At 41.7% G+C, this 13,195-nt stretch overlaps 1 protein-coding gene across 2 annotated transcripts in view; it reads left to right on the top strand.

Moving 5' to 3' along the window:
• The window catches only part of LOC106604954 (palladin), a 30,911-nt gene that overhangs the window by 4,571 nt on the left and 13,145 nt on the right, over positions 1 to 13,195 (top strand). Inside the window, exons 2-9 of one of the 2 annotated variants that reach the window (XM_014200119.3) lie at positions 3,823 to 4,020; positions 4,401 to 4,460; positions 4,716 to 4,863; positions 9,898 to 9,963; positions 10,496 to 10,637; positions 10,862 to 10,885; positions 11,056 to 11,175; positions 11,309 to 11,477. In XM_014200119.3, coding sequence (XP_014055594.3) covers positions 4,453 to 4,460; positions 4,716 to 4,863; positions 9,898 to 9,963; positions 10,496 to 10,637; positions 10,862 to 10,885; positions 11,056 to 11,175; positions 11,309 to 11,477 — 677 coding nt within the window. In that variant the 5' untranslated portion in view covers positions 3,823 to 4,020; positions 4,401 to 4,452. The remainder of the gene's footprint in view (positions 1 to 3,822; positions 4,021 to 4,400; positions 4,461 to 4,715; positions 4,864 to 9,897; positions 9,964 to 10,495; positions 10,638 to 10,861; positions 10,886 to 11,055; positions 11,176 to 11,308; positions 11,478 to 13,195) is intronic. The other variant, XM_014200118.3, reaches the window with a different exon arrangement.

Below are 13,195 nucleotides of genomic sequence, written 5' to 3'. Positions count from 1 at the left end.
GTGCACCGGGGCCTCCCACTCCTCTTACTATTCTGGTTAGAGCCAGTTTGAGCTGTTCTGTGAAGGGAATAGTACTATTCCCTTCACAGAACAGCTCAAACTGGCTCTAACCAGAATAGTAAGAGGAGTGGGAGGCCCCGGTGCACAACTGAGCAAGAGGACAAGTAGATTAGAGTGTCTAGTTTGAGAAACAACTGAGCAAGAGGACAAGTAGATTAGAGTGTCTAGTTTGAGAAACAAACGCCTCACAAGTCCTCAACTGGCAACTTCATTAAATAGTACCCGCAAAACACCAGTCTCAACGTCAACAGTGAAGAGGCGACTCCGGGATACTTCTGGAAGGTTTTGCAAGGTTCTCCCATCTCCACAGAGGAACTCTGGAGCTCTCTCAGAGTGACCATCGGGTTCTTGGTCACCTCCCTGACCAAGGCCCTTCTCGCTCAGTTTGGCTGGGCGGCCAGCTCTAGGAAAAGTCTTGGTGGTTCCAAACTTCTTCCATTTAAGAATGATGGAGGCCACTGTGTTCTTGGGGACCTTCAAAGCTGCATAAATGTTTCGGTACCCTTCTCCAGATCTGTGCCTCGACACAATCCTGTCTCGGAGCTCTACGGACAATTCCCTCGACCTCATGGCTTGGTTTTTTACTCTGACATGCACTGTCAACTGTGGGACTTTATATAGACAAGTGCATTTCCAAATCATGCCCAATCAATTTAATTTACCACAGTTGGACTCCAATCAAGTTGTAGAAACATCTGAAGGATGATCAATGGGAACAGGATGCACCTGAGCTTAGTTTGCAAAGATTAAACCTGTTTTCACTTTGACATTATGGGGTATTGTGTGTAGACTGATGAGAGACTTTAAAAAAAACACATTTTAGAATAAGGCTGTAATGTAACAAAATGTGGAAAATTGAAGGGGTCTGAATACTTTCCAAATGCACTGTACTATGTGTAGTGTAAATTATATTCACCAATAGATCTACTAAATTATGAACATATAGTCAGTCACAGAATTACTCTGTAAATTCAACTAATATGATTTGTTAGTTACAAAAGAATGAGTGTTTTACAACACTCAAACAATTACAGTGTACATGAAATACATTATACATTAGAGACTAAGACAGAGTAAATGACTATCAACTAAATAGGACTTAACGTGTGTGACACGCACAGGAGCTTGCTAACAAGTTCTCAGAAGTATGAACAAATTCACTGTCCTTTTAACCAAATTCAAGCTTGAACTCATGCCCAGCCTGAATTCAACTTTCTTTGCACTTTGCTAGTTAAAACAATAAATAGGAAAACACACCCAGATTGTAATCTAATCCAATGAATTTAAATGATAGGACCGCACCCCTGTGTCGCTCCTCTTTGAACCATCTGCAGTCCGACAAACTGAATAACACAGATCTCTGTAACACAGTTTCTCTGTAACAATAAATCCATAGCGCTTACAGTACAATAGAACATATCAAAATTCTTAGCTTTTTGTGAACTCCTAAAACAATCTAAACATGGCAATATAATTTACAGTAACAGTCATTTAGCTGATTCAAGTTTCATCAGTCCAGTGAGCGCATGACATCCGTGGGAATGTTTCGTCCCCGAGATTGCCACAGATATGGTGTGGCTCTCTCCTATGAGATGCAAATATATGGCCAGCCATCTAAATAATGTATTGAGTCTTCATGCTGGGCCTCAGCGCCTGCAAGTCGCTAGTTGCGAGTATCACCTTCTCAAATCTTTCCACTACAGTTAGATTTCGCGTATCTGATACGTTGAGGAGATTAATCATCTGATCAGACTGGGTGGTCAAAAGCAGATCTCCCTGGTGACAGGGTGGGTTTCCCTCCTCACTCGATCGTATCAAGAGGTCCAGTATCGTTAAATGGAGCCTCTGTTTTAAGGGTCATATGTCACTTAAATCACACGAACAACCCCATCTTGTCACACCTGCTCCCGCTCTCCCTCTCTGGCGCTCGAGGGCTCTAGGCTGCCCTTCATTACGCACACCTGACACCATCATTACGCACAGCAGTGCTCATTGTACTCACATGGACTCCTTCGCTTTGTTGATTGCCCCATCTATAACTGTCTGCTCCCCCATTTGTTCCTGGTGTCAGCATTGATGTCGTTATTTTGTCCCCTGTCCAGATGCTATTCCTGTCCTGTTTCATGTCCATTATTTATTAAGTGTTCTCCCTGCACCTGCTTCCTGTCTCCAGCGTCGATCCTCACACATCTCCCTGGAATGTTGGGATTACCTCAGAAGGTTCCATGTACTTGTTTCTGTTTTCCTCACAATACCGTGACATGGTGGAGCACTTTTCTTGTTAGCCTAAATGTATCTGCTTTTCATTGTCAATTTAACCCTCCTGCTGTGTTCCGGTCGAATTGGACCGATTTACAAGTGAAAAATATAGTTAATTTAATCTGATTGTCATAAGGTTCCATGACTTTGTCCACACAGGGCATCTGAATAAACAAAATACATTTAGATGATTTTCATAACATTTTGCGTGTTTTATTTAACTTTTGTACACCTGTGGTGTTCCAGGTCAAAAATGACCAGTCATTAGAAATGAATGGGTGAGACTATAATTAGTGTATAAAATTGAGTTCAGGTACATGCCCATTCATCAGATGGACACACTTCCTCACCCAGACCCCCACATGCATGTATGTTTGAGCACACACACACACACACACACACACACACACACACACACACACACACACACACACACACACACACACACACACACACACACACACACACACACACACACACACACACACACACACACACACACACACACACACACACACAAACCTCACTCCCCTTCTTGGCTTCCATAGCAATCCGCACAAGAACCTTTCCCGAGTAGAATCTGGGAACCACACCTGTTGGCATTCACACAAACAATCGCAACATTGTTTCAATAATATATAGAACTTTTCTCGCAGCTCTGGTATATAAAGCTTTTTTGAGGCCTTGCTCACAATTCATTCTGTGGCACCAAAATGACCAAACGATATACTGTATGTGAGTCTCTTGATCATATCTTTGATCATGACACTGGTGAGGAGGAGAGTGTCCTTGTTAAACTTTGACACAAAGTAGCCTATGATAAATAGCACAATATGTTTCATCTGAGTATTTGTTATAGTCAAAATAATCCATACATTATGCTTTTTTTTACTTAAAAACGAGTTGTATGAGCTAAAGTCAATGAGGCCTACAGTCCATAAATAGGAAATAGAAGTTCAAAACCTGTAATGTTCACAAGAACTTAAGTTAATAAAAAGATCTAACACAACATTATGTTATAATACATGTCTTATTATGGATTTATAATCAGCTATAATGAGGCGGTCATTTTGGACCGAAGAACACAGAATTAATTAACATGAAATGAACACAACAGGAGGGTTAATCATTTTCTCTGTGGCAATCAGTAAATGTCTCATTGTCTTATGCTTGGCGTGGAAGACGAAAAAGAGAAGTGTATTTTGTGTTTCTTGTGTTATGCTTGTCCTCTTTCTCTTAGCAGTGTGTCTCTAAAGCAGTGATATGTGTTGTTGTTTTCATGCACAGCATTTAGAAGTGTCATGTTGCTACTCTGATGAGTTGTTGAACCTTCCCTTAATGCTGTTGAATTGTGTGTGTGTGTGTGTGTGTGTGTGTGTGTGTGTGTGTGTGTGTGTGTGTGTGTGTGTGTGTGTGTGTGTGTGTGTGTGTGTGTGTGTGTGTGTGTGTGTGTGTGTGTGTGTGTGTGTGTGTGTGTGTATGGATTGTATCCATACTACACAGGAATAACCTGAAGTACCATAGGGATTTCTGGGTTTCCTGGAATGAGCTGGTTCAGTCTACAGCACATGATTTACAAGCTGAGCTCCCGCTGTGTGTCAATGAGATCCCCTTTCTGTATAAATAGTCAGAGGCTCATGCCAGTATCCATCAGCAGGGTGATTCTGGGAGATTAAAGGAGATGAACAGTGCCTTTCTGGGGTAAGCAACATGAACTTCAGATGGATAGATTGTTATGTAACCTTTACCCACAGTGATGATCACTCAGTCGTGAGCTTTTGAGGCAACACACACACACAGACAGACGGACGGACGGACGGACGGACAGACAGACAGACAGACGGACACACACACACATACAATTAAACTTGGCGTGTCACATCACAATGTTGAAGCAGGATCTCAAGGTGCAGTATCCTAAGATGTGTAAGATCCCATAGTGTACAGAAGCGTACAGTTGGTCTGATGGAGAGTTGAATCGTGTTAGCTTTAGGACCTATGGTGTATAGAATTAAATAATTATGTGGGTGTATAACACATATAAACATCTGCAGCTCATGCTCTCCCTCCCCTCTGTATAGAAATCAGCACCTATTGGACACAGTGACAATCCCCCTTGGAAAAGCCTGAAACATGGCACAGTAAGTTGGAAGGACATAATGACTAAAAGTTTTCAATGAAAACCAGTACATAATTGAACCTAAAATATTGAGAAATGTAAAATGACATGGGGCTGGACAACTGTGTGTGTGTGTGTGTGTGTGTGTGTGGTGTGTGTGTGTGTGTGTGTGTGTGTGTGTGTGTGTGTGTGTGTGTGTGTGTGTGTGTGTGTGTGTGTGTGTGTGTGTGTGTGTGTGTGTGTGTGTGTGTGTGTGTGTGTGTGTGTGTGTGTGAAGCATCCAGAAGAAGACCAGTAGCATGTCCCTGACCATCTCCAGCTCCTCAAGAGCAATCTCTTCCTCCTCCTCTTCCTCTTCATCCACCTTGGTCCAGCAGCAGAGACACTCCAGCCTGGTGCAGCCCCTCTGCATCAGCCCCCAGAGGGTACCTACCTGACACACACATGCACAAACACACACACACAGACATACACACGCACCATATCATAGCTGTGCTGATGATTCGCCCACCACACCTTCACTCACAACATACAATATATACATATTCATAACAAATATATATTTTATGTCATTAGTGAAAGTATTCACACCCCTTGACTTTTTCCACATTTTGTTGTGTTAGACCCTGAATTTAAAATTTATTAAATTGAGATTTTGTGTCACGGATCTACACACAATAACCCATAAAGTCAAAGTGTAATTTAGTTTTTATAATTTTTTACACATTAATTAAGGATCAGCCCCTTTTTCAATTTTCGCCTAAAATGACATACCCAAATCTAACTGTGTGTAGCTCAGGACCTGAAGCAAGGATTTTTTTATTTATTGTACCTTTATTTAACTAGGCAAGTCAGTTAAGAACAAATTCTTATTTTCAATGACAGCCTAGGAACAGTGGGTTAACTGCCTTGTTCAGGGGCAGAACAACAGATTTTTTTTACCTTCAGCTCAGGGATTTGATCTTGCAACCATTCAGTTACAAGTCCAATGTTCTAACCACTAGGCTACCTGCATATTCTTGATACCATTTGAAAGGAAACACTTTGTGTAAATGTTAAATTAATGTAGGAGAATATAACACATTAGATCTGGTAAAAGATAATACAAAGAAAAAAACATGAATGTTTTTTTTGTACACACGATTTTTGAATGACTGACCCATCTCTGTACCACCACACACATCCAATTATCTGTAAGGTCCCTCAGTCGAGAAGTGAATTTCAAGCACAGATTCAACCACAAAGATCAGGGTAGTTTTCCAATGCCTCGCAAAGAAGGGCACCTATTGGTAGATGAGTGAAAATAAAAAAAGCAGACATTGAATATCCCTTTGAAGTAATCAATTAAGCTTTGGATGGTGTATCAATAAGCCCAGTCACTACAAAGATGCAGGTGTCCTTCCTAACTCGGTTGCCGGAGAGGAAGGAAATCAGTCAGGGATTTCACCATGAGGCCAATTGTGATTGTAAAACAGTTACAGGGTTATTAAACCCTGTACAGGCTGTAATAGGAGAAAACTGAGGATGGATCAACAACATTTACATTTACATTTAAGTCATTTAGCAGACGCTCTTATCCAGAGCGACTTACAAATTGGTGCATTCACCTTATAATATCCAGTGGAACAACCACTTTACAATAGTGCATCTAAATCTTTTAAGGGGGGGTTATCGTAGGTACTCCACAATACTAACCTAAATGACAGAGTGCAAGCCTGTACAGAATTAAAATACTTCAAAACATGAATCCTGTTTGCAATAGGGCACTAAAGTAATCCATAAAAAAATGTGGCAAAGAAATTAACTTTTTGTCCTGTATACAAATCGTTGTTAAAGGCAAATCCAACACTACACATCAGTGAGTACCACTCTTCATTTGTTCAAATATGATGGTGGTTGCATCATGTTATGGGTATGCTTGTCATCGGCAAGGGACTTTTTAGGGTAAAAATAAACATAAGAGAGCAAATATTTAAAAATCTATGGCAATACTTGGAAATGGCTGTCTAGCAATGATCAACAACCACTTAAAAGAATAATGGGCAAATATTGTATAATCCAGGTATGCAAAGTGTTTAGAGATTTACCCAGAAAGACTCACAGCTGTAATCTCTGCCAAAGTTGATTCTAACTTGTATTGACTCAGGGGGTTGACTACCTGTCTAATGAAGATATACTGCTCAAAAAAATAAAGGGAACACTTAAACAACACAATGTAACTCCAAGTCAATCACACTTCTGTGAAATCAAACTGTCCACTTAGGAAGCAACACTGATTGACAATAAATTTCACATGCCTTTGTGCAAATGGAATAGACAACAGGTGGAAATTATAGGCAATTAGCAAGACACCCCCAATAAAGGAGTGGTTCTGCAGGTGGTAACCACAGACCACTTCTCAGTTCCTATGCTTCCTGGCTGATGTTTTGGTCACTTTTGAATGCTGGCGGTGCTTTCACTCTAGTGGTAGCATGAGACTGAGTCTACAACCCACACAAGTGGCTCAGGTAGTGCAGCTCATCCAGGATGGCACATCAATGCGAGCTGTGGCAAGAAGGTTTGCTGTGTCTGTCAGCGTAGTGTCCAGAGCATGGAGGCGCTACCAGGAGACAGGCCAGTACATCAGGAGACGTGGAGGAGGCCGTAGGAGGAAAACAACCCAGCAGCAGGACCGCTACCTCCGCCTTTGTGCAAGGAGGAGCAGGAGGAGCACTGCCAGAGCCCTGCAAAATGACCTCCAGCAGGCCACAAATGTGCATGTGTCTGCTCAAACGATCAGAAACAGACTCCATGAGGGTGGTATGAGGGCCTGACGTCCACAGGTGGGGGTTGTGCTTACAGCCCAACACCGTGCAGGACGTTTGGCATTTGCCAGAGAACACCAAGATTGGCAAATTCGCCACTGGCGCCCTGTGCTCTTCACAGATGAAAGCAGGCTCACACTGAGCACATGTGACAGACGGGACAGAGTCTGGAGACGCCGTGGAGAACGTTCTGCTGCCTGCAACATCCTCCAGCATGACCGGTTTGGCGGTGGGTCAGTCATGGTGTGGGGTGGCATTTCTTTGGGGGGCCGCAGAGCCCTCCATGTGCTCGCCAGAGGTAGCCTGACTGCCATTAGGTACCAAGATGAGATCCTCAGACCCCTTGTGAGACCATATGCTGGTGCGGTTGGCCCTGGGTTCCTCCTAATGCAAGACAATGCTAGACCTCATGTGGCTGGAGTGTGTCAGCAGTTCCTGCAAGAGGAAGGCATTGATGCTATGGACTGGCCCACCCGTTCCCCAGACCTGAATCCAATTGAGCACATCTGGGACATCATGTCTCGCTCCATCCACCAACGCCACGTTGCACCACAGACTGTCCAGGAGTTGGCGTATGCTTTAGTCCAGGTCTGGGAGGAGATCCCTCAGGAGACCATCCGCCACCTCATCAGGAGCATGCCCAGGCGTTGTAGGGAGGTCATACAGGCACGTGGAGGCCACACACACTACTGAGCCTCATTTTGACTTGTTTTAAGGACATTACATCAAAGTTGGATCAGCCTGTAGTGTGGTTTTGCACTTTAATTTCGAGTGTGACTCCAAATCCAGACCTCCATGGGTTGATAAATTGGATTTCCATTGATTATTTTTGTGTGATTTTATTGTCAGCACATTCAACTATGTAAAGAAAAAAGTTTTTAACCTGTCTGGGCGACCTTTGTCAACAGCCAGTGGAATCACGTCGCGCGAAATACAAAACCTCATAAATGCTATAACTTCAATTTCTCAAACATATTACTATTTTACACCATTTTATAGTTACACCTCTCCTGAATCGAACCACGTTGTCCGATTTCAAAAAGGCGTTACAGCAAAAGCAAAATATTAGATTATGTTAGGAGAGTACCCTGCCAAAAAAGAATCACACTGCCATTTTCAAAGCAACTAGAAGCATCACAAATACCCAAAACACAGCTAAATGCAGCACTAACCTTTGACAATCTTCATCAGATGACACTCCTAGGACATCATGTTACACAATACATGCATTTTTTGTTCGATAAAGTTAATATTTATATATAAAAACAGCATTTTACATCGGCGCGTGACGTTCAGAAAATATTTTCCCTCAAATGCTTCCGGTGGATCAGCGCTACAATTTACAAAATTACTATTCGAAAACATTGTTAAAATGTAATATTGTCATTCAAAGACTTATAGATTAACATCTCGTGAATGCAACCGCATTGCCAGATTTAAAAATAACTTTACTGGGAAATCACACTTTGCAATAAACGGCGTGGTATGCTCAGAAAAATAGGCTAGGCGATACATGTTAGCGCCATCTTGGAACCATCTAAAATCAAATATACTATTGTAAATATTCCCTTACGTTGATTATCTTCATCAGACGGCACTTCCAGGATTCCACAACAAATGTAGTTTTGTTCGAAAAAGTTAATAATTTATGTCCCAATAGTTCCTTCTTGTTAGCGCGTTCCGAAGGCTACTCATAATGTACTGAACCGCGCGGGACTTGTCGTCACGAATGTGCAAAAAAAATATATTTACGTTCGTTCAAACATGTCAAACGTTGTATAACATACATCTTTAGGACCTTTTTCAACCAGAGCTTCAATAATATTCAAGGCGGACGATTGCATTGTCTTACTAAACATTTCGGAACAAAAGGGTTCCCATGGGCGCCCGCGTCATAGTAGTAATGGCCCTTCCCCTGTGACCAACTTCCCAAGCCTCTCTTTGGGTCAGTTTCTACCATAGAAGACTCAAACCACTTTGTAAAGACTGTTGACATCTAGTGGAAGCCTTAGGAAGTGCTAAATGATTAATAAGTCCCTGTGTGTTTCAATGGCAAAGGCTTGAAGTAATTCCACACCTCAGATTTCCACTTCCTGTTAGGATTTGTCTCAGGTTTTTGACTGCCATATGAGTTCTGTTATACTCACAGACACCATTCAAACAGTTTTAGAAACTTTAGAGTGTTTTCTATCCAAATCTACTAATTATATGCATATTCTAGTTACTGGGCAGGAGTATTAACCAGATTAAATCGGGTACGTTTTTTATCCGGCCGTGCAAATACTGCCCCCTATCCCCAACAGGTTAATAAGATTATTTCATTCATTCAGATCTAGGATGTGTTATTTTAGTGTTCCCTTTATTTTTTTGAGCAGTGTATATTAGTGTTTTATTTTTCATAAAAAAATGTCTTGTATAATCTTAACATTTTTCTTCAACTTTGACATTCCAGAGTATTATGTGTGGGAATTGACAAAAAATGACAATGAAATCAAGTTGAATCCCACTTTGTTACATAACAAAGTATATAAGCCCTGTATATAATATATGCCTTCCAACTGCTCCTTGTCAATATGTTATGTACCCACAGACAATGCATGACAGTGTTTATTTGTGTTTTTAAATCCACCAGTTGTTGTCATATCTTTTTTCTAGACACAGAGTCCATCATATTCCCAACAGCATTCAGGGAGTGGTGGAGTGGCCCCTACTTTTGTCAAGGTAATACAAGATACATCTTTACCCCCATCTGTTGACTGAATAGGGAACTGAAGCATGGATTTGTCTGGTTTGGAATTATAGGTTGAGTCAAAGGTGGAGTTGGACTTGGCCCTACATACATTTTATGAAGGTTCCTTCCTACTTACATCAGAACTGTGAACAGAGTTATGATCATTGTCATTCAACACATGGATTGACACCTGCTCTAGTTCATCATGATTACATAGGCATATGACATAGCTTTCCAGTCAGATGATGAGAAAGGCCATTGCCTTAATTGCTGTCAGATGTAAAAAATACAAAATACAAAAAAATACATATATATGTACATATTTCAAAATTATTCTTGTCAGATTGTTAATTATTGTGCCCTAAACATCTGGGCACACGCTGTATGTGTTGGTCTAGCTGTATGTGTAGAGGGCGAGGTGAGGAGAGAGGTTAAGAGAGGAGGGAGGAGGGGCTTGGTGGTGGTGGTATTTGAGTCTCCGCAGCCACCTAGTCACTTTGATCCAGTTCTCTTTGTGTCCAGTGTCTCCACGACGTCAGCACGGTCAAGGGTCAGTTGGTGGTTCTAGAGTGCCGTATTCGTGGGACGCCACCACTGCAGGTTCTGTGGTATCGCGAGGAAGAGCAGATAGTGGACTCTGCTGACTTCCGCATCCTCCGAAAGAGTGAGTGGCAGAGTGCATGGTGGCTCCATCGGTGTTGGGAAATACACACAGACCAAAAATTGCATTTGACCCAATGGGTACACGATGGTTGAATCAACGTTGTTTCCACGTCATGTCAATGAAATTACATTGGACCAACATGGAATAGACATTGAATTGATGTCTGTGCCCAGTGGGGAGGCACTAAATAGAAATGATCTCTAAACGCTCTCCTTCTTTTTCAGAGGCTACTTCTGCATCAGTGCCAGGTGAGTGGGAAAGCATACCAAAGGCCCACTGTTGTCTATTGTTGAAGGGCACATTTACCAGTGTCTTCCATGATTATAACATTAACATGATACATTGGTATTAACATGATACATTGGTGCTGGTATTGGTGTGCCATTCTCATGTGTCCCCTCCTCTCCTTCCTCCATAGAGGAGCTGTGTACCCTTGTCATCACCGAGGCCTTCCCAGAGGATTCTGGGGTGTTCAAATGTATAGCTGGGAATCAGTTCGGAACAGTATCATGCAACGCCATACTGGAGGTGTACATTGGTGAGCAGAGACTAGTTTCAGAACTGGTCAGACACACAAGACTACTTTTGTGCTTTTACTCAGTTTTCTTCATCGCTCTAATCTACATACAATCCTGAAAAACATTCTGACAATGTGATGTCTCTGTGTCCAGACCTGGAAGAGCAGATGGAGAATGAGCAACCCATGGATGAGCAGCCCTTGGAGTCTACCAGGCTGGAACATGATGAAGTCCCCTCTTTGCTACAAGACGTAGCAGCGATTCCACCTCCAGAGTGGCCCGAGAGCCCAGTCTGCGAGATTGACCCCCCACTGGAAGAACAGTGAGTTCAACTATTTTAGGCAAAAACCCTAAAATGGAAAGATGAGGGGCCAGTATGCTGCTGCGGGACAGTATTTATGTATCAAAATACCTATCCATACGTAAAAGTAAACTTTGTAGAAATTATCTCATAGGTAATCTATGAAATCGCAGTTATGCAGAGGTCAGAAAAATATTTCCCTACTGTCAATTCGATTCAACTGCCACTAGAGGGGGCTATTCCTTGTTTTGAAGTTGCAGGTAGGCTGCTATAGTTTGAAAGGTTTTATGATCTAATTCTCAGTGTCCGTTTATTAATTACGGTAAGAGAGTACTGAATTAAGATAGGTATTACAGCGCTGCTGATTGTTTGGTTTGTAGATGTGTTTAATTATCATCTGATTGTAATAACAGGGAGGGGCGTATTTAGCCTATTTGTCTTCAATTTTGATTGGAAACAAATGCAAGGAACACATTTTATACCATGTTATTAAATAGCACTATTATAAGTGCTTGTGTGTAGGCTAGAGAGGCACACCGAATAGGGGCGACTGTGACACGTACAATTAAAATAAAGGCAGGTCAGGTTATGGTGTCGTAAATTAGGGGTAGCAGCACAGCCGCGCTCTGAAATCAGCTGAGAGTCGCGTGCACGTTATTCTGCATACCGACCTTTTGCTCTCCGACTCATATCAGAAACATTCAACTCTCTGTAGTTCAGCCTATATTGAAGTTGAAATATTGAGAACTTTAATCTAGTACCTTTTATCCAGGTAAGCTTAATGCATTATTGTTGGATTCTTTTTCTTTTCTATCACTCAATTGGTGAAAAATGTGTCACAGGTGCAACTGATTATAAACGTTTGTCTACTTGATTTTGTTTTTCAATTTAAATATGTGTAGAACCTTGTAATATGCACTGGTAATTTTCTAAATGGGTAAATGCAAAATACCTTTTTAATTGGATGTTACAGTATTCACATTTCTGCATGACTTATCAGTGACTCACTCAGTGAGTTGGTTAAATTGTGTCTTTGATGGGCTGTGCTGTGTAGTGTCAAAGTGAGATCTCTGTAGAAAGCTAAAGTGTAATAGAGTTCTGTAGAGACCCCAATCATTGTCTATAATTTATGTGTGTATACCAAAGCTAGCCCAAGATATATACTCTTCATTAAGGAGTCTAATGTTACCGTTACTCCTTAAAAAGACCTCATACACTGCATTACCAAATGTTCGACTAGCAGTTGCCCATATCATCTCATTCCAAGATCATGGGCATTAATATGGAGTTGGTCCCCCCGCCCCCTTGCTGCTTTAACAGCCTCCGCTCTTCTAGGAAGGCTTTCCACTAGATGTAAGAACATTGCTGCAGGGACTTGCTTCCATTTAGTAACAAGCATTAGTGAGGTTGGGCGATTTTATTTTTTTTTAAATTTTTTATTTTTTTATTTTTTTAAAATTTGTTTTACATTTTTAGGCCTGGCTCACAGTCGGCGTTCCAATTCATCCCAAAGGTATTCGATGGGGTTGAGGTCAAGGATCTGTGCAAACTAGTGAAGTTCTTCCACGCCGATCTCGACAAACCATTTCTGTATGGACCTCGCTTTGTACATGGGGGCATTGTCATGCTGAAACAGGAAAGGGCCTTCCCCAAACGGTTGCCACAAAGTTGGAAGCACAGAATTGTCTAGAATGTCATTGTATGCTGTAGCTTAAGATTTGCCTACACTGGAATTTAGG

The sequence above is a fragment of the Salmo salar genome, chromosome 05, assembly GCF_965601325.2.
Source record: "Salmo salar chromosome 05, fSalSal1, whole genome shotgun sequence".
Classification (NCBI taxonomy): domain Eukaryota; kingdom Metazoa; phylum Chordata; class Actinopteri; order Salmoniformes; family Salmonidae; genus Salmo; species Salmo salar.
The sequence above is the reverse complement of the archived record's forward strand: the minus strand, read 5'-3'. Positions and strand labels throughout refer to the sequence as shown.